The sequence below is a fragment of the Peromyscus maniculatus genome, chromosome X (assembly GCF_049852395.1).
Source record: "Peromyscus maniculatus bairdii isolate BWxNUB_F1_BW_parent chromosome X, HU_Pman_BW_mat_3.1, whole genome shotgun sequence".
NCBI lineage: Eukaryota > Metazoa > Chordata > Mammalia > Rodentia > Cricetidae > Peromyscus > Peromyscus maniculatus.
Window position 1 is genome coordinate 137,311,910 of NC_134875.1, and position 25,371 is coordinate 137,337,280.

Below are 25,371 nucleotides of genomic sequence, written 5' to 3' on the forward strand. Positions count from 1 at the left end.
GCAGTAGTGGAGAGGATGCCTGAACTGGCTGTCTCCTGTAATTGGAGTGATGACTACCCTAATTGTCATCATAGAACCTTCGTACAGTAACTGATGGAAGCAGATGCAGAGATCCACAGCCAAGCACTGGGCCAAGTCCCAGGAATCTAGTTGAAGAAAGGGAGGAGGGAGCAAGGGGGGTTCAAGATCATGATGGGGAAACCCACAGAGACAGCTCAGGAATTCTTGACTGACAGCTAGGGAACCTGCATGGGACCAACCTAGGGCCTCTGCATGTGGGTGACAATTGTATAGCTTCATTTGTTTGTGGAGCCCCTAGCAGTGGGACCAGGATCTATCCCTGGCACATGAATTGGCTTTTTGGAACTTATTCCCTATGGTGGGATGCCTTGCTCAGCCATGATGGGGGGGGGAGGGGCTTGGTCAGTCCTCAACTTGATGTGCCATGCTTTGTGGAGTGGATGATGGGGGCAGAAAGGAGGTGTGGGGAGGGATTGGGAGGAGAGGAGGGAGAGGAAACTGTGGTTGGTATGTAAAATAAATTAAAATGTTTTAATAAAAAAATCAGGGGAAAAATGTGGCTCACTTTCACTTTCCAGTATACAAATATTAGCTATTGTAAATCAAAACACAATTAGAAAACAGAATACTAAAACAGAACATAGAAATAATTTAATGTTAGGTGATGCTAAAAGTGCAAATGTGCAATTAACATTCAATTGAACATATTTTATAGCTGTCTACTTGAATCCTCAGAAAAGCTTGCAATCATAGAAACACTAACACTTTCCTAGCATAGACATGCTGTGCTACCAGTGTGAGGACATTCAAGATCATGGATGATTTTACTAGAAATTCATGACTCCATGAATGTTTTCTGGTTCTACATTTGAATATATGCGCCCTATTGTCTGTCTAACAATAGCAAGTTTTAAAGATTTTTATTTTTTATTTATACAATGTTCTGCCTGCATGTATGCCTGCAAGCCAGAAGAGGGCACCAGATCTCATTACAGATGGTTGTGAGCCACCATGTAGTTGCTGGGAATTGAACTCAGGACCTCTGGATGAGCAGCCAGTGCTCTCAACCTCTGAGGCATCTTCCCTGCACAAATAATAATAGCAAGTTCTAACAAGTCTCTAATAACTTCATCAAAGCTATTCTCAGGATATCATACATTTTTCTCAGAGCATCCTGTTTTTGATCTTTGAAACATTCTTATCCCTCTCTGGGCCAATTTTTCCCTTATGGCACATCCTAGAATATAAAGCCATTCTGGAGTATATGTCTTGTTTTTCATAGCAGAGGAATGGTATTGTTTGTTTTGGGGCTAAGCCAGGAGATTATTAAATTTGTAATTCCTCCTAAAAACATGCTGTATTAGTAAGGTGTCCTTATTCTCATTTTATGCTCTTCCAGCTTATTCCACATGTATTCTGTAATTTGTTTGGATGCTGCAACATGCCAATATTTCATCATACATTAACATGTTATAGATGATATTTTATAATTGTCTAGATGATCTCATGTGTTCTTTTCCATATCTGTATCACCATTGGTTGGACAGAGAACATCCCCTGAAACCCCATTAGTTTCCAACCCACTATGTGAAATGTTCATTGATAACATGTTTCAGTCAGGATGCTTTGGCTTTCTAAGATACAACCCAACTTCTCATATTCAGAAAATAATACTTGCTAAATATGTGAAAGGTATAAGCAAACCTAGAGTTTGGCATGGAAAATCTCATCTTCCCACTCATGTCATTTCTTTTAGCTCCTCTTTTTTTTTGGGGGGGGGGGGTGTTTCGAGACAGGGTTTCTCTGTGCAGCTTTGTGCCTTTCCTGAATCTCGCTCTGTACACCAGGCTGGCCTTGAACTCACAGAGATTCAACCTGCCTCTGCCTCCCAATTGCTTGGATTAAAGGCGTGCACCACCACCGCCCGACTTAGCTCCTCCTTATGTGTGACAATCAACCTGAGAGTTCTACCTGATGTGTACATATTGACCAAGACAGGACAAAATTCTCTGGAATAAAACGAAAAAGAAACTACAAAACCAAATCTACATTTGAAATTTTACAAGAACATAAGATGAATACAGACAATGAATACTGTGAAGTTGCTTTCTAGATTTTTGCAATTGTAAAGACAGACAGGAAAACCAGACATCACTGTCCCTTTCTCCAATAATGCCTCCCCATTAGACATTCAGGGAATGGACACACTCGGGACATCACTATCTCACCTCTTCCCTTAATGTGAGAAAGAACTCTGACCACCAAATTCCATCCTCAATCCTACCATGATGCAAGTGCAATTTTCCTTAAATTTCTCCATAGGCTGTTTATCTGTCTCAAAAAAAGAGATTTTAAATAAGTAAAATTTTAGAAATGGCACCAGAGAAACAAATTTTGCAAGAAAAACAGGAAATTTTTCAATTATCTTTCAAAATAATAACTCAGAGATGTTATAAATATTGTTGATGACCTTAATAGCCCACCTATCAATCCTTCTTTGTTGTTTAATACCCAATTTGTGTGGGTTGATTGCCTCTAAATTTAGAGTGGGATTTTGCTGTGATAAACATATTAGCTAAAGGAATCTATATTATTAGCTAAATGTGCTTAGTTCTTAAATCAGCATATAAAATGGATCTAAAATAACTCGGCACAGTATTTTGGGGGGACTATGTTACAATGGGAGGCAAATGACCTGTGATGACATTTTGAAAGAAATTTTTTGGTTTCACAGTGAAATGATTCTTTGTCCCAGTGTCTGTGAATGAGAAAGCATTTATCTGCTAAACTCTAAGTTTTTAGGGTGAAAGTACAACACAAAATAGAAGACAAAGGAAAATTTGGCTGTTGGTGGCATAACAGTGTATTTGCATGCCTGGACTGCTTTGACAAACAGCTTAAACAACAAATACTTATCTTCTCAAAATTGTGAACTTTGTAAGTCTAAATAAAGGGTTTATCTTTATTCAGCACATTTCTCTTGGCTTTGTAAATGTTGATCTCTGCTTCTGACTTCAGATGACCTTATCTGAATGTCCCTGCATTCTAATTTCATTCATTTATTCATTTATTTATTTATTCATTCATTCATTTATTCATTCATTTATTTATTTATTATGTATACAGTATGCCTGTGTGTCAGAAGAGGGCGCCAGATCTCATTACAGATGGTTGTGAGTCACATGTGGTTGCTGGGATTGAACTCAGGACCTCTGGAAGAGCAGCCAGAGCTCTTAACTTCTGAGCCATCTCTCCAGCCCCTAATTTCTTATAAAAACTCCAATTATATAGGACTAGAACACACACACACACACACACACACACATGATTGAATTTGCCTTAATTACCTCTACAAAGGTTCTATCTCCATAAAAAGTTACATTCTTAGGGGTTGAGTGCTGAGATACCAAAACAGAGTTGATTGGAAAATAATTCACTACTTAATACTGAGTACCTAAAATAATAGCTGCAGTATTGGTCAGACACTTCAAACAAAAAATTATTCCAGTTATTGAAAAAAAAAAACCACATTATTTGGTTTTACTTAAATGTAATGGAAAACATCTTCGCCAGGTGGTGGTGGTGCACTACTTTGATCCCAGCACTCAGGAGGCAGAGCCAAGCAGATCTCTGTGAGTTTGAGACCAGCCTGATCCACAGAGTGAGATCCAGGACAGGCACCAAAACTACACAGAGAAACCCTGTCTTGAAAAACAAAAACAAAAGAAAGCATCCTCATACAACATCTAATATTATTTCCAGAATTATAGGCTGTGTACAACAAAATATATATCAAGTATAGAAAAATTAATCATACCCATAGCAATGTGTGAGAAACTAACCTAGGTTTGTAAGTTGAAATCACAATCACAATAATTTATCGGTAAAACAAGGCAGTAGTTCTTCAAAAACAGGTATTCAGATCTAATGTATACTATTTCAAAAGAAACACAGAGCAGCCGGGTGGTGGTGGTGGTGCACACTTTTTTGTTGTTGTTGTTGTTCCTGGAGTTTTATTTTGTTTTGTTTTTGGATTTCCTGATTGATTTTTGAGACAGGGTTTTTCTGTATAACAGTCCTGGCTGTCCTGGAACTCGCACTCACAGAGATCCACCTGCATCTGCCTCCAAAGTGCTGGGATTAAAGGTGAGCACTATCCTCACCTGGCTATAAATCTTTAATTTTTTAAATTAAAGAATCAAACAAATCAGAGGGCAGTGACCTGTCATTTCCATGTAAAGATGTGCATTTTGTCTTCCAGTTCTAAGAGAGTTCAGTGATCATGAAAGACAGAGACAGGACCCTGAGGGCAGGCACATCCAATTAACCGAGAATCATATTTAACCACAGTTTGCAGGAGCTTTTCATTAGGTCAAGAGCCATGCAAGGGCAGTCACTGAAAAGTTGAGAACTCTGATTGCACACCACCCCCCCTACACACACACACCTTGTGTGCATGCACAGGCATACCCAGAGGCACATAAATACATTTGTGAGATTAAACTAAATGTACAATAAAATAACAGAGTAAGAAATTAAGCTGGGTAGTGGTGGCGCATGCCATTAATCCCAGCACTCGGGAGGCAGAGGCAGGCAGATCTCTGTGAGTTCGAGGCCAGCCTGGGTTACAGAGTGAGTTCCAGGATAGGCTCCAAAGCTACACAGAGAAACCCTGTCTTGAAAAAAGCTAAGGGGTTGGGGATTTAGCTCAGTGGTAGAACCTAGGTGCACACCTTTAATCCCAACACTGGGGAAGCAGAGGCAGGCAGATCTCTGTGAGTTTGAAGCCAGCCTGGTCTACAGAGTTCCACAACATCCAAGGCTACATAGAGAAACCCTGTCTCGAAAAACCAAAATAAACAAACAAATAAGAAAAAGAGAGAGAAAGAAAGAAAAAGAAAAGAAAGAATGAACTAAAGACATAACAGGTGTGTTTGTCAGTATGTTATACAAAGCATTATGCCTTGCCTAATGTAACTTAACTGAGCAGCACACTGGGATTATGTGACACTGGATAGCCACATCATCATAGGTAAAAATTATTAGTAGTGAATATTAATAATTGTATATTTATAAATGTGCACATAGTATATACATAAAATGACCTATTGCCAAAATGTATTTAGGACCAAACTTTGAATTTTGTGTTTATATGTAAATTTGACAGTATAAGCAAGGGGCACAGACTACTGAGATGGCTGCACCATGGTAAGGTGGGGAAGGTTCTTTTTTCTTTTTTTCTGGCGCTGAGGATCAAACCCAGGGCCTTGTGCTTGCTAGGCAAGCGCTCTACCACTGAGCTAAATACCCAACCGCGGAAGGTTTTTATTGTAGGTAAGAGACAGAACATCCAGAGGCATCTGGAAGAGTCCAGAGCAGCGAAAAAAGAAACAGACTGGAGATAGCCAAAGCTAGGAAAGCAGGGCATGGAACAATTACGTGTGTTATAAGATGAGTTGCTGAGGGTAGGTTAGCCCATGATCTGGAGCAGCCTGGGAGTTTAGAATAGAGGAGGAAGTGAGAAAGGCCAGGATTCAGGCATGGGCTTTAAGGTGTTTAACAAAAATGTATAGGGAAGGAAGTACCCTGAAGGCCAACAAGTGCTTTGATAGGCAATCACAGGTATATGTCAATAGAAAGCCATTTGACCCTCCAGGCAGAGAGGCAAAGGAAATGACTCCTTTTGGCTGACAAACCAGTTTCACTAGTTCCTGAGGACCCCTGACTTTTATCTAACCACCAGAAATCCGACTACAGTTCAGTTGGAGCATTCCTTGGACTCAATTTTGGACCAAGTCAGTGGCCGTTACTTTTTTGGGGGAAAGGGGTATACTCTGGACCTACTTTATGACAAGTAATTTAAAGAATCTCAGAAAGAAATTATCTCAAAAAAGAAAGTAGAAAGATGGAGATAAAGAGTATGAGAAAACCAAGAGAAGACTTAAAAAGAGTGTACAGAATCCACAATAATGAACACTGGATATAAAAGAAATGCAAAGGGGCTCCAGATCCAAACAAAAAACAAAACTACCACCAACAAAAAGCCCTGCAAAATTTAGCATAAAAGGGGGGACTTGAAAGAAAATAAGACGCAAATAAATATACAGAATGAGAGATCAGTAGCACCAAGGTGGCAGGGCAGCCGCCTCCAGGAGAGGAAGGCAGAGGGACCCACGAGCCCACCAACAGCGCGGAGCCCTGGACCCCGGCGACAGGACAGCAGGAAAGACGAGTTTCTAGGTGGGCGCCCGGCAGGAGCGGTGGGGGAGGAAACGGAACCATCAAGAGAAACAGAGTAGAGGTGGGCAGGCAGCACGCTGGGGAGGAGGTCCGTCGCGGGCTGCAGGGACGGGCGGCGTTAGGAGCCCGGAGAGACTGCGGAATGAACGCGGAGAACCCCGGAGGTGGGTACCGAGAAGCGGCTGGGTAGAGAGCGGGGGCTGGAGCCAGAGGTTGAGACCCCTCAAGGCACTGAAGTGAGGGGAAAGTGGAGGGAGGAGAGGCGCTTTGCCGCGCTTCTCCGCTCCGCATCCAACAGGTTTGTGCCAGTCCCAGCAGGGAGCGGGGAGCGGAGGCCAGGGTGATTGGCAGGGCGCGAACTCGGGGCGCAAGCATATCAGTCGCTAGTTCCTCCGGCGCGGGGGGGGGGGGGGGCGGGGGGGCGGGGGGCGCAGCGCTTGAGCATAACATTCGCTAGTTCCTCCGTTGCCAGGCGCGGGGCGCAGGGCGTTGAGCATAACACTGGCCAGGTCCTCTGTCCCTGAGGATCTTGTCAAGTATCCTCTGCCCAGCTGCCACATTCCAAGCCATCCCAAAACCTCCGGAAACTGAGGACACCACAGCACAGGACATCAGCAGGCTCCCAGCAGGTTTCCAGCGTTGTCCTTAGGCTCCTTGGGGGACAGTTAGGGACCAGCCCGTGGTGTGGAAGCTGCAAACAGGGAGAAGTTGGGGTTTTGCTCTTTAGCTAACTGTTTCTTCTGTTTCCCCCTCCACAGCCATGGACCCAGGACCCAGCGCCCTGAATTCTGGGACCCTGGAGGACCAAGAACAAACAGCTGCAGGACTCCACACCGACACCACCGAGACTGCAAAGGTGACCAAGAAAAAAGCTGCTCAGAAGAGGCAGAGGAGCAGATCTTCATCCCCGGCCGAAAGAAACATCGTGGGCTGCAGGATTTCTCACGGGTGGAAGGAAGGAGATGAGCCTGTCACCCAATGGAGAGGAACTGTTTTGAAGCAGATGCCTATAAACCCCTCTCTATATCTGGTGAAATATGATGGCATTGACTGTGTCTATGGGCTCGAACTCCATAAAGATAACAGGATCGTGTCCCTTAAAGTTCTGTCTGACACTGTAGAGCCATTCCATGTCCCAGATCCCAGCATTGCAGGTAACATCATTGGCAAGGCAGTAGAACACCTATTTGAGAATGAGCGTGGCACTAAGGATGAATGGAGGGGGATGGTGCTGGCCCAAGCGCCTATCTTGAATGCTTGGTTTTATATCACTTATGAACGAGACCCTATTCTGTATATGTACCAGCTCCTAGACGATTATAAAGAGGGTGACCTCCGTGTCGTGCCGGAGCTCAATGAGGATCCCCCACTAGATGGGGACCCAGAACTTATGCATGGTCTGATAGGCAAAGTTGTCGAGTACACCAGAGATGATGGGTCCAAAAGGGTGGGCATGGTGATTCACCAAGTCGAAGCACGGCCGTCTGTGTACTTTATTAAGTTTGAAGATGATTTCCATATATACGTGTATGACTGGGTGAAAAATTTTTAATTGTTTGGCAAAGTTTTGCCACAAATGTGGAAATAAAGTTGTAATTTCTAGACATGCAGTGGCTGCTTCTTTTGGGTGTATAGGGAGTTCACTGGGCATAACGGTTGTCCTGACAAATAGGCATTTCTGTGGGAAAGCTGTCTGTAGGCATTTTGCCTTGTGGAAAAGTCTGGGTGTGTTTGGTGGGTGGAGCAGGGAAGGATGGAACAGCTGTCCATTCAGCCAGTGAGAGAAGTGAGCTGGTATCACAATCAGTCATCTAAAAATGGAATGGGACTTAGCTGGTCTGGTCTTGGGGGGAGGAGGAGAAGGAACAGGAGATGGGCTGTGGAGGAGGGGACTGCCTAGGGAGAGGTGGAGGGGAGCCAGAATGAGAGAGGGGCTCCCTGGGGGAGGGACAGAGTGAAGGAAGAAACATGGATTGGGAAGGGAGGGAGGGATAAGAGAGGGAAGCCTTCTGGCACCTTCTGGCTTTCAGGAATCCAGAAGAACTCCTGTAGAAGAACACACACACAGTAGTGTAAGAGGTACACAGGAAGGAAGGCAAAGTCTGCCAGGCAGGGAGGGCCCTGAGAAGAGGCTCTGGGACTCGGGAGGCCAGAGCATCCATGCATAGGTGATAGAGACACTAAAGGAGGTAACTGGGGGAGAAACCATTCCAAAGGAATGGCCTTCTGACACATCCACATTCTTCTGGCTGGCTGTCCATGGTGGCAATGGTTACCTGTCAAACAAAGCACATGCTTTGGAGGGTCACCTAAAGGCCTTTCAGCAGGGACGACTCAGACAATAAAACCAACGGTCAACTTTGTATCTACCTATCAGGCTTGTCTGGTTTCAGAGAGTCAAGTCTGAAGTCTGAGCAAACTAACAAGAGTTCCTGGCTAGCTCTGGGCAAAGGGCAAGCTCTTTCTTTGGGAAAATGGATCCTTGGTGAATCCAGGAATAGCAATCCTGTCACTGTCCTTCCTCTTGCTGGAATAGTCCTTGCCTTCCTGGGGGGAAGGGCATCTGATGATTGTGCCTCTTGTCTCCATGGTATAGAGAGAACTTGGCTGTCCATGCACTGTCCCAGCTGCCTGAAGCCACAGGTGGCTCCATTCAGTGTCCAGGCAAAGGGACACTGCCCTTCCTTAGGCATCCCATTCTAGACTCAGCAAAGCCTTTAGCAACCTACACCTTCTAGTACCTCCTACCCATCCTAGCTCCTCCTTCCTTCTTAAACTCACAGCTCACCTGGATGGAGATTTATGCACCTCTCTTTTGGGAGAGGGTGGTATAACCACCAAGGGCAAGGGATAGGGCTGGGAATTGTGGCTTTGCCTAAGTAATTCCTTTGGCTGTACACTGCCACTTAGAAGCGCTGTGCTTTGCAGAAAGAGGAATTGGCATTGCCAGTAAAGTGCTTCACAAATGTGGAGTCCAGGACATGGGTCTTTGACCTCCTCTACTCTGTGTTGTCATTCTCCTTCCTTCCAAAGTCCCTCTGAGAACACTGTGTGTGTTCTGCCTCCTCCTCACCTGCTGCCTCCCAAGAGAAGAGTGTTTCTGGTTCCTGCTGCTGAGGTCTTCCTAAAGCCACACATGGAGGAAGCAAGGATCTCCCAGACATTGAAAGAAGGTGTCAAATCTCATTGATGCTCACCACCTAGAAAGCATTGGCTGTAGGCTGATTGCCTCAGGAATGACAAGCACACCTCACCAGGGCAGCTTTAGTTTTCTTTCCTACATCATGTGGTTTTGCTCAGCCAACACCAGCATGTCCTGCGGGGACCATTTCCCCTTGCTTCCTTGTTTTGTGTTTGTGTTTGTGTTTCTGTTGTGTTCCTCAACCAGTTAGGCTTTTGATAAGTTCATATCACATAAACACCTTGGAATAGGAACCACGTCCCAACAAGGATACAAGCATCCTGGTGTGAGGAAGGGTTCATTTCCTCTTAACCTTGGAAATGTCTGAGTTGGCCATGCCTCCAGTTGTGCTGCTTCACTGGAAAAATGCAGGTCCCTGTCCTCCTGGGAGCTACATCTGTAGCTGTATGGCTATGTCCGGGGATACTTGTCTGATTTCACATGATTGATCCCACAGATTCTCCCATCATTAGTTTTACCTTAGTCCCATAAACACTTTGGGTGGGCTCTGCCAGGCACTGTTCTGGACACAGCTGAGAGCATGTGCAGCTAGTCAACAGATCTTATCCTCATGGAATTTTCTTTGTACTGCAGGGGATGCAGGGGATGCGCAGCAGCCAGGGAGTTCATGAGTCAGTATGAAGCATTTTCATATTGATATGTGATAAGAAAGGACACACCGAGGCTGGTTTGGAGAAAATGAATTTCCAGGGAAAATGCTCTTTTTAGAGAAGCAGAGTGGCCAGGAAAGGCCTCGTGGAGCCTCTGGGTTTGGAATGAAAACGTGAAGGTAGTGAGTGTGGCCCTTGAGCAGCAGTCAAGGAGAGTGTGCATTCCAGGTAGAGTGATGGCAGTTGCTGAAGCTCAGTGGCCAGAGAAGACCTGCTGTGTTTGAGGAGAAGCAGCCAGGATGGCAGCATGGCTGGAACTGCTGGAGGGAGATAGAGAACTGTGGGAGGTGATCTCAGAGAAGCCACAGGGGCCTCAGAGAGCATAAAGCCCTGCAGGTCACAGCCTCTACAGGGAAGTTTGCTTTTGCCTTGACTGAGAGAGGGAGATCGCTGGGCATGTAAAGCAGAAGTGCAGCATGATTTGTGTTATATTTTAACAGGCACACTCTGGAACTGCCAGATAATCGTCTCTAAGCTCTTGGAAATTGGAGCACAAAAATCAAATATACCAATTTGAAGTTGTGAGTAGATGAGAACACATTTTACACATAAGAATCTTGTTTCATAATGGACCTTAGTTACTCTTTTTTTTTCTTTTTTCTTTTCTTCTGAGACAGGGTTTCTCTGTGTGGCTTTGCCCCTTTCCTGGATCTTACTATGTAGAGCAGACTGGCCTCGAACTCACAGAGATCCTCCTGCCTCTGCCTCCTGAGTGCTGGGGTTAAAGGCGTGGGCCACCACCGCCCGACAGATATCCTTTTTGTTGTTTGTTTGTTTGTTTGTTTGTTTGTTTTTTGAGACAGGGTTTCTCTGTGTACCTTTGGAGCCTGTCCTGGATCTTCCTCTGTAGACCAGGCTGGCCGTGACTCACAGAGATCCTCCTGGCTCTTCCTCCGGAGTGCTGGGATTAAAGGAGTGCACCACCACTCCCTGACAGACCTTAGATATTCTTGGAGATAGCAATTACTCAAAGGTTTTTCTTTCTCAGTGGCATTTAGGGTTCTTGGCTCACTCAGCGAGGTCTTTATGTCAAATATAATCCTGTGTGCACTAGTGGTGAGTCATTTATTAGTATTTAGATGCTTACTCAGAAGAGCATTCCATACTGGCAATGTACCCTTGGAGGAATGGAAAGCTGAGCCAAAGTAATGTAAATTCTCTGGAGCAATATGACCTTTGTGAATACACTGCTAATCCTAGTGTCTAAAGCCTGTGAGAAAATTAAAGATCCTCTCTTGCTACCTCAAGTGTGTTTGTTATTGGAAATGGAATTGGCTCTGATAAACTCACAGGGAGTGGCACTACTAGGAGGTGTGCCCTTGTTGGAAGAGAAAGTATATCACTGTGTGAGTGGGCTTTGAGGTCTCATATATGACCAAGCCACACCCAGTACCTCAGTCCACTTCCCGTTGCCTTGTGACCAAGTTGTAGGCAGCAGCACCATGTCGGCCTGCACGCTGCCATGCTCCCTGCCATGATGAGAATGGACTGAACCTCTGAACTCTAAGCTACCACCTCAATCGAATGCTTTCCCTTATAAGAGTTGCTGTGGTCATGGTGTCTTTCACAGCAATAGAAACCTTAACCCAGACACCAAATTATGCTTAATATCTCTAATACATTTTCTGCTGTGTCAACCAAGTCCACTGGAGGATAAAAATCTTAACACGCAGCCAGGCTTGGTGGTATACGACCTTAATCCCAGCACTTGGGAGGCAGATGCAGGTGGATCTCTGTGATTTCGAGGTCAGCCTCATCTACAAAGCAAGTTCCATGACAGCCATGACTGTAACACACAGTAAGCCTGTCTCAAAAAAACAAAAACAAAAACAAAAAAAATCTACATTCTTAATGGGAAGTATTTAGCTATGGCTGCTGAATGAAATCCTTTTCTAAAGTTAAACTACACGCTGTCAGCAATTAGGACTTTACCTCCTGCTATAAAGTAATAAGTAATATGGGAAATATGTATAGTTCAGTCTGATAAGGCACACAGAGTCAAAAGTAATCGTCAGGTCCTTCCTTCCAAAGGCCCAGAGCAGTTTGCCCCGTATGTCCTCTGATTCCATCCTTTCTTCACCTCAACCACAGTAGTTGTCAGGGGGAAAACGGTTATAAATTGGAGCCTTGGGCCCTTTGTTCAATGCCATATAAACCCTTTAAGTAGGTTGGGCTTTGACTATCATGGCTCTGTTAGGCACGGATCTCTAGCTACCAGACTTTGGAGGCAAAGGCTACTGGAGGCATTTGGAAGTTGTGTCACATTTACAGTGATAATCAACATGATTTTAGGCAGTTATACGCACATTAAGTGACACTTCCACATCAGAATGCATCTTACACAAACTACGAACTGTTGCCCCGTGAGCATAGTGATTATGGAACCTTGCTTAAAGCCTCCCTGTCTCTTCTTGGTTGGTCCACCACAAAGAAAACAGATTCTCAGGAAGAGAAAGGAAAAAATAAAATTCTTTATATAATACTCAATGAAGGTACGGGTAGTAAGAATAAAGGGTTTGACCCTTCTAAGCTTTATCAAATCTCTAACAGGAGATGAAGCCTTGTAGCAGATTGCCAAATTCATGCCTGTTGTGGCCTGAGCTGTTGCAGATATCATGACCATAAGCCCGTTTTAGAAATTGATGGCACGTGAAACACAGTTTTCAACATTCATCATACATTCCTTTTTATACTATTGCCTCCTGTGGATTAATTGTTTTCATTCACATAACAAGAACTGTAATATGACTCAATTGGCCTTGTTTTTTTTTTTAATTGCCTTAGTGGAAGCATGCTTTAAAGAAAACGTGTTTGTTGTCCCTTTCAAGGAAATTCAAACCCAGGCTCTTCTATTTACAAGACTACTGGCTAGATCAAAGTCATTGACTCACATAATTTGGGCTAAACGCTTGAGTCTGGTTCATTGATGTCCAGTCTGAACTGAAACCTGAGGGTGTCCTTTGGTTTGTGCACGTTAAATCTCATTAGGATAATGTATGTAGAGTCAAAAGCATTTTCATAACTGAGTGTTCTCAGTGGCCACAACTTAAGGCTGTTTTCACAGGTCTGTGTCATAGTCCACTTGATCAGAGGTTCTCAAACTGTGGGTCATGGTCCTTGGAAGTCAAATGACCCTTTCACAGGGGTCAAATATCAGATATCCTACAGATCAGATATTTAGAGCATGATTCATAACCGTAACAAAAGTATGGTTATGAAGTACCAATGAAAATCGTTTTTCGGTTGGAGGTCCCTACTACATGAGGAATTGTATTAAAGGGTCATAACATGAGGAAGGTTGAGAACCACTGAACCATATGAAGTTTGGTTTTCTTTGGCTGACTCACAGAATATTGGAAATGGACTATCTATTTGGTCTGCCATTTGGGGCTGAAAAATCTAGAAAAAGTGTTCTGCTGCTCCTACTGCCAAAACTTAGTTAGTTATTCACTCATGTCATCACCACACTAATGAAACAGAATTAGTATGCACTATCTGAATGGTTAGTTTTGTGGCTGGATACGTCACTGTACTGTACATGGCAACACTGACTGTCAAAATAGAGATCCGAGTGCACAGTTCTACTCCTGTTGCAGTTTACTGCTAGATGCCAGACTTATTAATCTTTCCAAATCCTGTCTACAAGGGAGAGTTGCCACCCTGCATAAGGCATTTCCTCTCCCATAATGACTAGCACATTGACTATGCTAGATTTTATTTTATCTTCTCTAGTGCTTGCTGGCTGTGCCTTACCTCCACTGAAATTTCTTCAGATCAGTGTTGTTGATCCAATCTACTGAGCCAACTCTGGATACAATACCAAGGTCACCACACCATGGATACCTATTCAGGATTTCAATGGGCAACTGCTCTGAGTTCCAAAAAGGCTAATTCTATAATCACACATTTGCTAGAAGTTATCACCATCATGGGTATGCTTGCACAAATTATAACTGATAATGCTCCAGCATATGTCTCTGGTAAAATAAAAGGTTTTTTGCTTATTAAAATATAAAACATATTAGAGGTATACCACATAATCCTACAGGCCAAGTAGTCATAGAAAGATCAAACAGAACTCTAAAGAATATGCTTAGAAAACAGAAAGGGGTAGTAAACCCGCCCAGAAGTAGATTACATAATGTACTATTAAAATTGAATTTTCTCCATGCTAATGAGAAAGGAACAACAGCTGTGGAGAGACATTGGATAATAGCAAAAACTACAGAATTAGGGGGGTGGGGAGGAGGGCAAGATGGCAGCTGGTGAGTGATTCTCCCTGAGTTCCTTCAGGGCTGAAGAGACACCAGGACGGGGATCCTGCTGGTCCTGCCTGCTGGCCTCCTCTCCCCGGCCCCTGGAGGCCTCTTCCTTTCCTTCCTCCACCTTGGGGGCGGGCCAGCATCCTCGGACACCATGTCAGACTCTGAGGAGGAGAGCCAGGACGGGCAACTGAAAATTGTTGTGCTAGGGGACGGCACCTCCGGGAAGACTTCCTTAGCTACGTGTTTTGCTCAAGAGGCTTTTGGGAAACAGTACAAGCAGACTGTAGGACTAGATTTCTTTTTGAGAAGGATTACCTTACCAGAAAATTTGAATGTTACCCTTCAAGTTTGGGATATAGGAGGGCAGACAATAGATGGCAAAATGTTGGATAAATACATCTATGGAGCACAGGGAACCCTCTTGGTATATGATATTACAAATTATCAAAGCTTGGGCGGTGGTGGCGCATGCCTTTAACCCAGCACTCAGGAGGCAGAGCCAGGTGGATCTCTGTGAGTTCGAGGCCAGCCTGGACTACCAAGTGAGTCCCAGGAGAGGCGCAAAGCTACACAGAGAAACCCTGTCTCGGGAAAACCAAAAAAAAAAAAAAAAAAAAATCAAACATCTTTGGAGCCGGGCGGTGGTGGCGCACGCCTTTAATCCCAGCACTTGGGAGGCAGAGGCAGGCGGATCTTTGTGAGTTCGAGGCCAGCCTGGGCTACCAAGTGAGTTCCAGGAAAGGGCGCAAAGCTACACAGAGAAACCCTGTCTCGAAAAACCAAAAAAAACAAAACAAAAAAAAAAAAAAAAACAAATTATCAAAGCTTTGAGAATTTAGAAGATTGGTATTCTGTGGTGAAGACAGTGAGTGAAGAGTCAGAAACTCAGCCCCTGGTTGCTTTGGTGGGCAATAAAATTGACTTGGAGCATATGGGAACAGTAAAACCTAATAAACACAGTTTTGCCAGGAAAATGGTTTTGTTTCAGCCAAGACAGGAGACTCAGTCTTCCTGTGTTTTCAGAAAGTTGCTGCAGAAATCCTGGGAATCAAATTAAACAAAGCAGAAACAGAACAGTCACAGAGGGTGGTGAAGGCAGATATTGTAAACTACAACCAGGAGCCCATGTCAAGAACTGTTAACCCACCTGGGAGTTCCATGTGTGCAGTTCAGTGAGCACACACTGTATTAATAGTTTTGGCTGTTCTTCCCCAGGACTGAGCCCAGGCTGTGTAGGAACATATTTTTTTTTATTATTATTTATTTTTTGGGGAAGGTTTGTTATATATATTTTTTATTTTACAATACCATTCAGTTCTACATATCAGCCATGGGTTCCCCTATTCTCCCCCCTCCCACCCCCTCCCCTTACCCCCAGCCTACCCCCCATTCCCACCTCCTCCAGGACAAGTCCTCCCCCGAGGACTGTGATCAACTTGGTAGACTCAGTCCAGGGAGGTCCAGTCCCTTCCTCCCAGACTAAGCCAAGTGTCCCTGCATAAGCTCCAGGTTTCAAACAGCCAACTCATGCAATGAGCACAGGACTTGGTCCCACTGCCTAGTTGCCTCCCAAACTGATCAAGCCAATCAACTGTCTCACCTATTCAGAGGGCCTGATCCAGCTGGGAGCACCTCATCCTTTGGTTCATAGTTCATGTGTTTCCATTCATTTGGCTATTTTTTTCAATAATTGAGTAAAACTGAAATTTATTATATGCCACAGTCATCCTAGGAACCTCCATGCTATATATATAGCCTCCATGGTTCTATGGGTTGTGGTCTGATTGTTCTTTATTTTATATCTAGAATCCACCAATGAGTGAGTACATACCATAACTGTCTTTCTGGGTTTGGGTTACCTCACTCAGGATGATTTTTTCTAGTTCCATCCATTTGCCTGCAAATTTCATGCTTTCATTGTTTTTCTCTGCTGAGTAGTACTCCATTGTGTATATGTACCACATTTTTTTCATCCATTCTTCCGTTGATGGGCATCTAGGTTGTTTCCAGGTTCTGGCTATTACAAATAGTGCTGCTATGAACATAGCTGAGCATGTATCTTTATGGTATGAATCAGCATTCCTTGGGTAAATGCCCAAGAGTGGGATGGCTGGGTCTTGAGGTAGTTCGATTCCTAATTTTCTGAGAAACTGCCATACTGATTTCCACAGTGGTTGTACAAGTTTACATTCCCACCAACAGTGGAGAGTGTTCCCTTTGCTCCACATCCTCTCCAACATTGGTTGTCATTGGTGTTTTTGATCGTAGCCATTCTGACAGGTGTAAGGTGGTATCTCAGAGTCGTTTTGATTTGCATTTCTCTGATGATTAAGGATGTTGAGCATTTCTTTAAATGTCTTTCAGCCATTTGTAGTTCTTGTTTTGTGAATTCTCTGTTTAGCTCTTTAGCCCATTTTTTAATTGGACTGTTCAGTACTTTGATGTCTAGTTTCTTGAGTTCTTTATATATTGTCGAGATCAATCCTCTGTCAGATGTGGGGTTGGTGAAGATCTTTTCCCAATCTATTGGCTGTCTTTTTGTCTTATTGACTGTGTCTTTTGCCCTGCAAAAGCTTCTCAGTTTCGAGAGGTCCCATTTATTAATTGTTGTGCTCAGGGTCTGTGCTGTTGGTGTTTTATTTAGGAAATGGTCTCCGGTGCCAATGTGTTCAAGAGTGCTTCCTACTTTCTTTTCTATTAAGTTTAGTGTAACTGGATTTATGTTCAGGTCTTTGATCCACTTGGACTTGAGTTTTATGCATGGTGACAGATATGGATCTATTTGTAATCTTTTACATATTGACATCCAGTTATGCCAGCACCATTTGTTGAAGATACTTTCTTTTTGCCATTGTATAGTTTTGGCTCCTTTGTCAAAAACCAGGTGTTCATATGTGCATGGATTAATGTCAGGGTCTTCAATTCGATTCCATTGGTCCGTATGTCGGTTTTTATACCAGTACCAAGCTGTTTTTATTATTATAGCTCTATAGTAGAGTTTGAGGTTGGGGATGGTGATGCCTCCAAGGGTTGCTTTATTGTATAGGATTCTTTTAGCTATCCTGGGTCTTTTGTTTTTCCATATAAAGTTGAGTATTTTTCTTTCCAAGTCAGTGAAGAATTGTGTTGGAATTTTGATGGGGATTGCATTGAATTTGTAGATTGCTTTTGGTAAGATTGCCATTTTTACTATGTTAATCCTACCTATCCATGAGCATGGGAGATCCTTCCATTTTCTGATGTCTTCTTCAATTTCTTTCTTTAGAGATTTAAAGTTCTTATCAAAAAGGTCTTTCACTTGTTTATTTAGTGTTATCCTAAGGTATTTTATATTATTTGTGGCTATTGTAAAGGGTGATGTTTCTCTGACTTCTTTCTCAGCCCTTTTATCATTTGTGTATAGGAGGGCTACTGATTTTTTTGAGTTGATCTTGTATCCTGCCACTTTACTGAAGGAGTTTATCAGCTGTAGGAGTTCCCTGGTAGAGTTTTTGGGGTCACTTATGTATACTATCATATCATCTGCAAATAGTGAAAGTTTGACTTCTTCCTTGCCAATTTGTATCCCTTTGATCTCCTTTTGTTGTCTTATTGCTCTAGCTAGAACTTCTAGTACTATATTGAATAAATATGGGGAGAGTGGACAGCCTTGTCTTGTTCCTGAATTTAGTGGTATCGCTTTGAGTTTCTCTCCATTTAATTTGATGTTTGCTGTTGGCTTGCTATAAATTGCTTTTATTATGTTTAGAAATGTTCCTTGTATTCCTGATCTTTCTAAGACCTTTATCATGAAGGGGTGTTGTGTTTTGTCAAAGGCTTTTTCAGCATCTAAGGAGATGATCATGTGGTTTTTTTCTTTCAGTTTGTTTATATGGTGTATTACATTGACTGATTTTTGTATGTTGAACCATCCTTGCATCCCTGGGATGGATCCTACTTGGTCGTGATGGATGATTGTTTTGATGTATTCTTGGATTCGGTTTGCCAATATTTTGTTGAGTATTTTTGCATCAATGTTCATGAGGGAGATTGGTCTGTAGTTCTCTTTCTTTGTTGCATCTTTGTGTGGTTTGGGTATCAGGGTAATTGTAGCCTCATAAAACGAGTTTGGTAGATTTCCTTCTGTTTCTATTGTGTGGAACACTTTGAAGAGGATTGGTATTAGTTCTTCTTTGAAAGTCTGGTAGAATTCTGCACTGAAACCACCTGGTCCTGGGTTTTTTTTGGTTGGGAGACTTTTGATGACTGTTTCTCATTCTTTAGGGGTTATTGGTCTATTTAAATGGTTTATCTGGTCTTGATTTAATTTTGGTATGCGGTATTTATCCAGAAAATTGTCCATTTCTTCCCGGTTTTCCATTTTTGTGGAGTACAGGTTTTTGAAGTATGATCTGATGATTCTCTGGATTTCCTCATTGTCTGTTTTATGTCTCCCTTTTCATTTCTGATTTTGTGAATTTGGATGCTCTCTCTTTGCCTTTTGGTTAATTTGGCTAGGGGTTTGTCTATCTTGTTGATTTTTTCAAAGAACCAACTCTTTGTTTCATTGATTTTTTGTATTGTTCTCTTGTTTTCTATTTCATTGATTTCAGCCCTCAATTTGATTATTTCCTGGCGTCTATTTCTCCTGGGTGAGTTTGTTTCTTTTTGTTCTAGAGCTTTCAGTTGTGCTGTTAATTCATTGGTATGGGATTGCTCCATCTTCTTTATGTGTGCATTTAGAGCTATGAATTTTCATCTTAGCACTGCTTTCATAGTGTCCCATAAGTTTGGGTATGTTATACTTTCATTTTCATTGAATTCTAGGAAATCTTTAATTTCTGTCTTTCTTTCTTCCTTGACTCATTAATGTTTCAGTTGGGCATTATTCAGTTTCCATGAGTTTGTGGGTTTTCTATGATTTTTGTTGTTGTTGAGGTCTAACTTTAAGGCATGGTGGTCTGAAAAGATACAGCAGGTTATTCCAATTTTTTTGTATCTGTTGAGATTTGTTTTGTGGCCAAGCATGTGGTCAATTTTTGAGAAGGTTGCATGGGGTGCTGAGAAGAAGGTATATTCTTTTGTGTTAGGATTGAATGTTCTGTAGATATCTATTAGGTCCATTTGAGTCATAACATCTGTTAGGTCCTTTATTTCTTTGTTAAGTTTCAGTCTGGTAGATCTGTCTTTTGGTGAGAGTGGTGTGTTTAAATCTCCCACTACTAATGTTTGGGGTTTGATGTGCATTTTAAACTTTAGTAGTGTTTCTTTTATGAATGTCGGTGCTTTTGTATTTGGAGCATAAATGTTTAGAATCGAGACTTCATCTTGGTAGATTTTTCCCGTGATAAATATGTAATGTCCATCCTGGTCTCTTTTGATTGATTTTAGTTTGAAGTCTATTTTATTAGATATTAGGATAGCTACACCAGCTTGTTTCTTAGGTCCATTTGCTTGGATAGCCTTTTCCCAGCCCTTTACTCAGAGGTAGTGTCTGTCTTTGAAGTTAAGGTGTGTTTCTTGTATGCAGCAGATGGATGGGTCCTGTTTTCTTATCCATTCTGTTAGCCTGTGTCTTTTTATAGGTGAGATGAGACCATTGATATTGATGGATATTAATGACCAGTGATTGTTAATTCCTGTTATTTTTTGTGGTTGTGTTGTGTTGTCCTTCTGTGGTGTATGTTGGTGTGGGATTATCTATTGCTTGATTTTTCCTGGATGTGTTTAGCTTCTTTGGGTTGAATTTTCCCTTCTAGTGCTTTCTGTAGGGCTGGGTTTGTGGACAGATATTGATTAAATCTGGTTTTATCCTGGAATATTTTGTTTACTCTGCCAATGGTGATTGAGAGTTTTGCTGGGTATAATAGTCTTGGTTGGCATCCGTGGTCTCTTAGTGTCTGCATGAGGTTTGTCCATGATCTTCTAGCTTTCATAGTCTCTATTGAGTAGTCTGGTGTTATTCTGATGGGTTTGCCTTTATATGTTACTTGGTCTTTTTCCTTTGCGGCCCTTAATATTTTTTTCTTTGTTCTGTGTGTTTAGTGTTTTGATTATTATGTGGCGAGGGGACTTTTTTTTTTTTGATCCAGCCTATTTGGTGTTCTGTAAGCTTCTTGTATCTTCATAGGTATTTCTTTCTTTAGGTTTGGAAAGTTTTCTTCTATGATTTTGTTGAATATATTTTCTGTGCCTTTGAGTTGGTATTCTCCTTCTTCTATCCCTATTATTCTTAGGTTTGGTCTTTTCATGGTGTCCCAAATTTCCTGGACGTTTTGTGTTATGACTTTTTTGTCTTTAGTGTTTTCTTTGACTGACGAATCTATTTTCTCTATCGTGTCTTCAGTATCAGAGATTCTCTGTTCCATCTCTTGCAATCGGTTGGTTATGCTTGCTTCTGTATTTCCTCTTCGTTTAGTCAGGGTTTCTATTTCCAGCATTCCCTCAGCATGTGTTTTCTTTATTGTCTCAAATTCATTTTTCAGATCTTGGAATGTTTCTTTCATCTGTTTAATTGCTTTTTCTTGGCTTGATTTGATTTCTTCCCATTTTTTTGTTCGTTTTTTCTTCCATTTCTTTAAGGGAGTTTTTTATTTCCTCTTTAATGGAGTTTTTCATTTCCTCTTTAAGGGAAGTTTTTATTTCCTCTTTAAGGGAGTTTTTCATTTCCTCTTTAAGGAAAGTTTTTATTTCCTCTTTAAAGGAGTTTTTCATTTCCTCTTTAAGGAAAGTTTTCATTTCCTCATTGAGGGAATGTTTTATTTCTTCTTTAAGGGCCTCTATCATCTTCTTAAAGTCATTTTTAGGGTTGATTTCTTCTGTTTCTTCTGTCTTGGTATGTTGAGGTCTTGCAGGTGTAGAATCACTAGGTTCTGATGTTGCCATATAGGTCTTTATGTTGTTGCCTGTATTTTTGCACTGGCGTCTACTCATCTCTTCCTCTGTGCGGTGCAGGTGGTGTCTGTGTCTGAGAGTGCCTCTCTTGTTCTAATTTTTAGTCTTGGTTTAGTAGGGGTTCTTGGTTAAATTGGTGCTATTGGGCTATTTCTTCAGGGGCAGCTGATTTGGATCGGTGAATTATATACTTATGATTCTGGTGATCTGGTTTGGTGTCTGGGTAGTGCCTTCTTCTGTGTTCCCAGGTCACGTTTTGTTCATTCGTCAACTCATCAGCTGATCTTGTTTCTTCAGACTTCAAACTGTAGGCATCTGAATCCTCTCCCAGATGGGTTTCAGCTGAGCAGGGTAGTCTCACCAACACCTCCAAGTTGTTGGGTTTCACAGGATCAGTAGCTGGGCCCTGGGTTGTCCTCAGATGGAGTGTTCAGATTCATTCTGGTTCTGACCCACGGAGATAGCTTCTTCCCCAGATGTTGGGGTTAGGGGCGTCCCTGTTCCAAGCTGCGGCTGCTTGTCTCCGTGCCTGGGTCTGTCTACCTCTGTGGTCTGCAGCCGCGCCTGTATGTCCCTGTCAGCTGCTGCTGGGTCTGTCTGCCTCTGGGGGCCGCCACCGGGCCTGAATGTCTCTGCCGGCTGCAGCTGGGCCTTAATTTCCCTGTCGGCCGCTGTCGCCGGGCCCGTTTACCTCAGTGGGCCACCGCTGGGCCTGTCTACCTCTGTGGGCCGCCGCTGGGCCTGAATGTCTCTGCCGGCTGCCACTGGGTCTGAATTTCCCTGTCGGCTGCCGCAGCTGGGCCTGTCTACCTCAGCGGGCTGCTATTGGGCCCGTCTACATCCGCGGGCCGCCGCCGCCACAGGCCTGAACATATTTTTATCAGTGACCATTTCTGTAGTCAACTCACACTTTCCTCCTGCTCCACTCCTTCATCCTTAAGTTGCCCCACAATAGTGGGTACTCCTTGGACTGGAAGGAATTCAGCTTCGACCACACTTTTTAAAATCTGAATGGAGAGTCAATTCTCTGGATTGAGACCACCTCTTTACTCCAGAAGAACCATGTTGCTTCTTTATGTCCTCACTAATTTTTCCTAAATATAAAAAGTTTAACCAGATATGAAGATGTTCCAAGCTTTGATCATCATTTTCTATCTGAACTCATGTATGTGACAGTGTACTTCAGAGCACCGATGGTGAAACAGTTACTCAAGAAAGTGTTCCTTTGCTGGCTATTAAGAGTAAACTATACAAAGCTGCATTTAATTGAAAGTGAGTGCTTCAAATGAGGCTGTAATAGAAATATTTTTTCAATTTTAAAAGGAGCCTAACTTGTTTATATTGTAGTTTATAACTCACAAGTAGTGAGTATTTGATATTGTATTTTTATTACTGTATCATGGTCATTGCATATTTTATCATATTTGGCTTAGATGGCTTTATGAATTTTGATACATGGTTCAGCTGATCCTCCACACGGATCTCCTACAGACCGCATGAGAGTGCTTCCAGATGAGTCATGACATCCTTGGATCATTGTGGATCGATCACACTGCACCTGATGTTCAAATGTTTTTCTCTCATAAATAAATTTATTTAAATTAAAAAAACCTACAGAATTAAATCAGCCTGTATATGTCAAAGATGTGCTGACCTCAGAATGGAAACCAGGATATGCATTACGTTGGGGATGACGTTTTAACTTGTTTCTACAGGAGAAGAAAAGCTATGGATACCATCAAAATTGATAAAGGTTCGATTTGAACAAGAGAGACCTTAATTAGAAGAGGTGATAGTTCATCAACCAGCATGACCATTTATTGGAGAAATTATTTTGGCCACTCCACGTAGTTAAAAGGATATTTATTAAATGGCGTAACTCACAAATTAAGTATTGGGTAGGTCGCAGGGTCTGGGGAAGGTGTAATGCAGTCTAGCGGTGTTCTCCGGAGCTCTGCACAGTCAATCTGCACCGGTCAGCGTTCCGGCACCGAGAGAGCGCCCAGAGCGAGCGCTGGCCCATCCAGCTCTCCGGTCCCCAGGCGCCTCCCCTCGCCCCGCCTCGTAGGCGTGACAGTTGCCAGAGTCTCAATGGGGGTTGGAACTTCCAGAACCAAGCTGGGATGGCTACCCACTACATCTCCCCCTTTTTGTCTAAATAAGAAGGTTCTAAACTAATACAAGACTATATACAAAGGAATGGTTATCAAATATTGTCCAGAAATAATGAGAGATAATGACCTTGATAAGATGTAACTACAACCAATGCAAACAATATCAAGCAAGAAACACATACTAAAATCCAGAGAAGTATAGAGCATAGGTAAACAGCATGTTATAAAGATCATTCAAAGGTGTCCTATCCTAAAGAACCTGAACCTAATACTTAATATGTTCTATCTAAGATATTATATATACTAAGTTGTAACTATAACTGCTAGTCTTCAATCCCATCAAAGACCTGAGAAGGAACATAATGGTCCCTGAGAAATGGTAGATGGATGCAAGCAACTTTCGGGAATCTTGCAAGAGTAGACCAAGACAGCTGGCAGCCTGGACAGTCACCTAATGTTTCTCAGCATTGTTGGTGCATTCAAATTGGCTACAGGCCTAGAGTATCTGACAGACCATTTTCAGAAGCAGGATTTCTGAAAGACCATCTTACCCTGTCTTGGCAGAGTACAGTGGTCGCTTTCCTTGTGTCCCGCTTGTCCAGAAAGGAGAGCATTGCATTTGTACTGTCAGCCATCAAGGCAAGGGCAGTTCTTTGCCCAGTAGGCCATTTTGTGCCAAAAGACAAACTTCCAAATGGAAATGTCTTAGAAGCCCAACATTCTCTCGGGATCAATTGGTGCAGCCAGGAGCAATTGTGTCTCACGTCAACAGAATTCTAAGTTATTTAAATGCCATATTCTCCAGGTCTATGAAGTGTTTGAAGATTACCTGCCCATCTGACCTATGTATCTGTAAATCTGGATAACCTAACTAACGTAACTATAGAGATGACAGGCATAGGCGACTATAAATCCATAAATATTATCTATCGAAATAACCTAAGGACTAAGGCTTCACATAAATAAGGTAAACAGTCTATAAGCAAATGTATGGTGAAGAACGATGACTTCAAAATTGTGACAATACACAAGATATTTATAACAGAGGTAGGAATATATAGTGCGATATGCAATATGACAACAATATTAAATACATATCAATATACCGAATATCCTAAACAGAAGTAGAGCATATATAAAGTATGACAGATATAAATTTACATTTGTATCAATATAAAAATGTTTCAAATAAGAGTAGAAATATATGTACATTATAACAAATATAGTTCTGTATTTGTATCAATATACAAATTATCTTAAACAGGAGTATAAAAATAGTTTACATTTGTATCAACATATAAGAATCTATAAGAGTACAAATTACAGTGCAAATTATCTAAGGTTGCTAATTTACTAAGTTTGTTTACTAGTGTATACAATGATTTACCATCATATCTTATACCTATCTGTTCCATTTCTTCTCCCCCCACCCCTTTTTTTTTTTTTTTTACAATCCTGAGTTAATATTTTCTTCCACCCCCAACCCTATAACCGTCATCCATAACCCTGAGAATTATGAAACCTAAGGGAGAAGGGGCGTCGTTTTCTTAGAATTGCTTCCTGCTGTTTAGGGGGTGATGTTATCTCTGTTGGGTACTGTGAGAAAGCTCAGATAGTTAAATCTCAGTTAGACTAACTGTAGGTTCTGCAGCAAGTTTTAGAGTAATAGGTAAGATTGTCTCAAATTCTGGCAAGAAGTGTAGTATGATGATGATTACCATGGCATCATTCTGGATTGGGTAGAGTTGTTGTTGTTGGGGCCCCATCTTCCTTCTGGTGACTTCTGAGATTGCTATTGGAAAAACTTATTTGTTATCAAAAATGGGAGGTTTGGATTTAAAGAGGACATAGCATGTAAGAAAGGATTCTGAGAAATCAAGAGTAAGCATGGAGAGAATTAGAATTTAGAAGACAATGGTCCCTTTTTATTGGTTTCCTTCTGTCTCATACCAGAGGGCTCTTCTGATATGGGACTGAAGAATCTCTTAAACTTTTCTTTTAGCAAT

General features: G+C 42.2%; 1 protein-coding gene and 1 pseudogene across 2 annotated transcripts; both read left to right on the forward strand.

The window, feature by feature from the left end:
- Positions 1-6,331: 6,331 nt before the first annotated feature.
- LOC143270853 (spindlin-2-like) lies at positions 6,332-7,865 on the forward strand. Of its 2 annotated transcripts, none has more exons than XM_076562028.1 (2): positions 6,332-6,425; positions 7,020-7,865. In XM_076562028.1, the coding sequence occupies exons 1-2, from the start codon at positions 6,404-6,406 to the stop codon at positions 7,811-7,813; spliced, it is 816 nt and encodes a 271-aa protein (XP_076418143.1). In that variant the 5' UTR covers positions 6,332-6,403; the 3' UTR covers positions 7,814-7,865. The 2 variants fall into 2 exon arrangements, with proteins under 2 accessions (XP_076418143.1, XP_076418144.1); XM_076562029.1 differs by lacking the exon at positions 6,332-6,425 and adding an exon at positions 6,727-6,890.
- A 6,613-nt stretch (positions 7,866-14,478) lies between these two features.
- Positions 14,479-15,620, forward strand: LOC143270690 (ras-related protein Rab-28-like; annotated as a pseudogene).
- The last annotated feature ends 9,751 nt before the right edge of the window (positions 15,621-25,371 follow it).

Coding starts and splice junctions, on each gene's coding strand:
- LOC143270853 (XM_076562028.1), top strand. CDS start 6,404: ATGAACGCGGAGAACCCCGGAG. Junction 6,426..7,019: donor GAACGCGGAGAACCCCGGAG/GTGGGTACCGAG, acceptor CCCCCTCCACAG/CCATGGACCCAGGACCCAGC.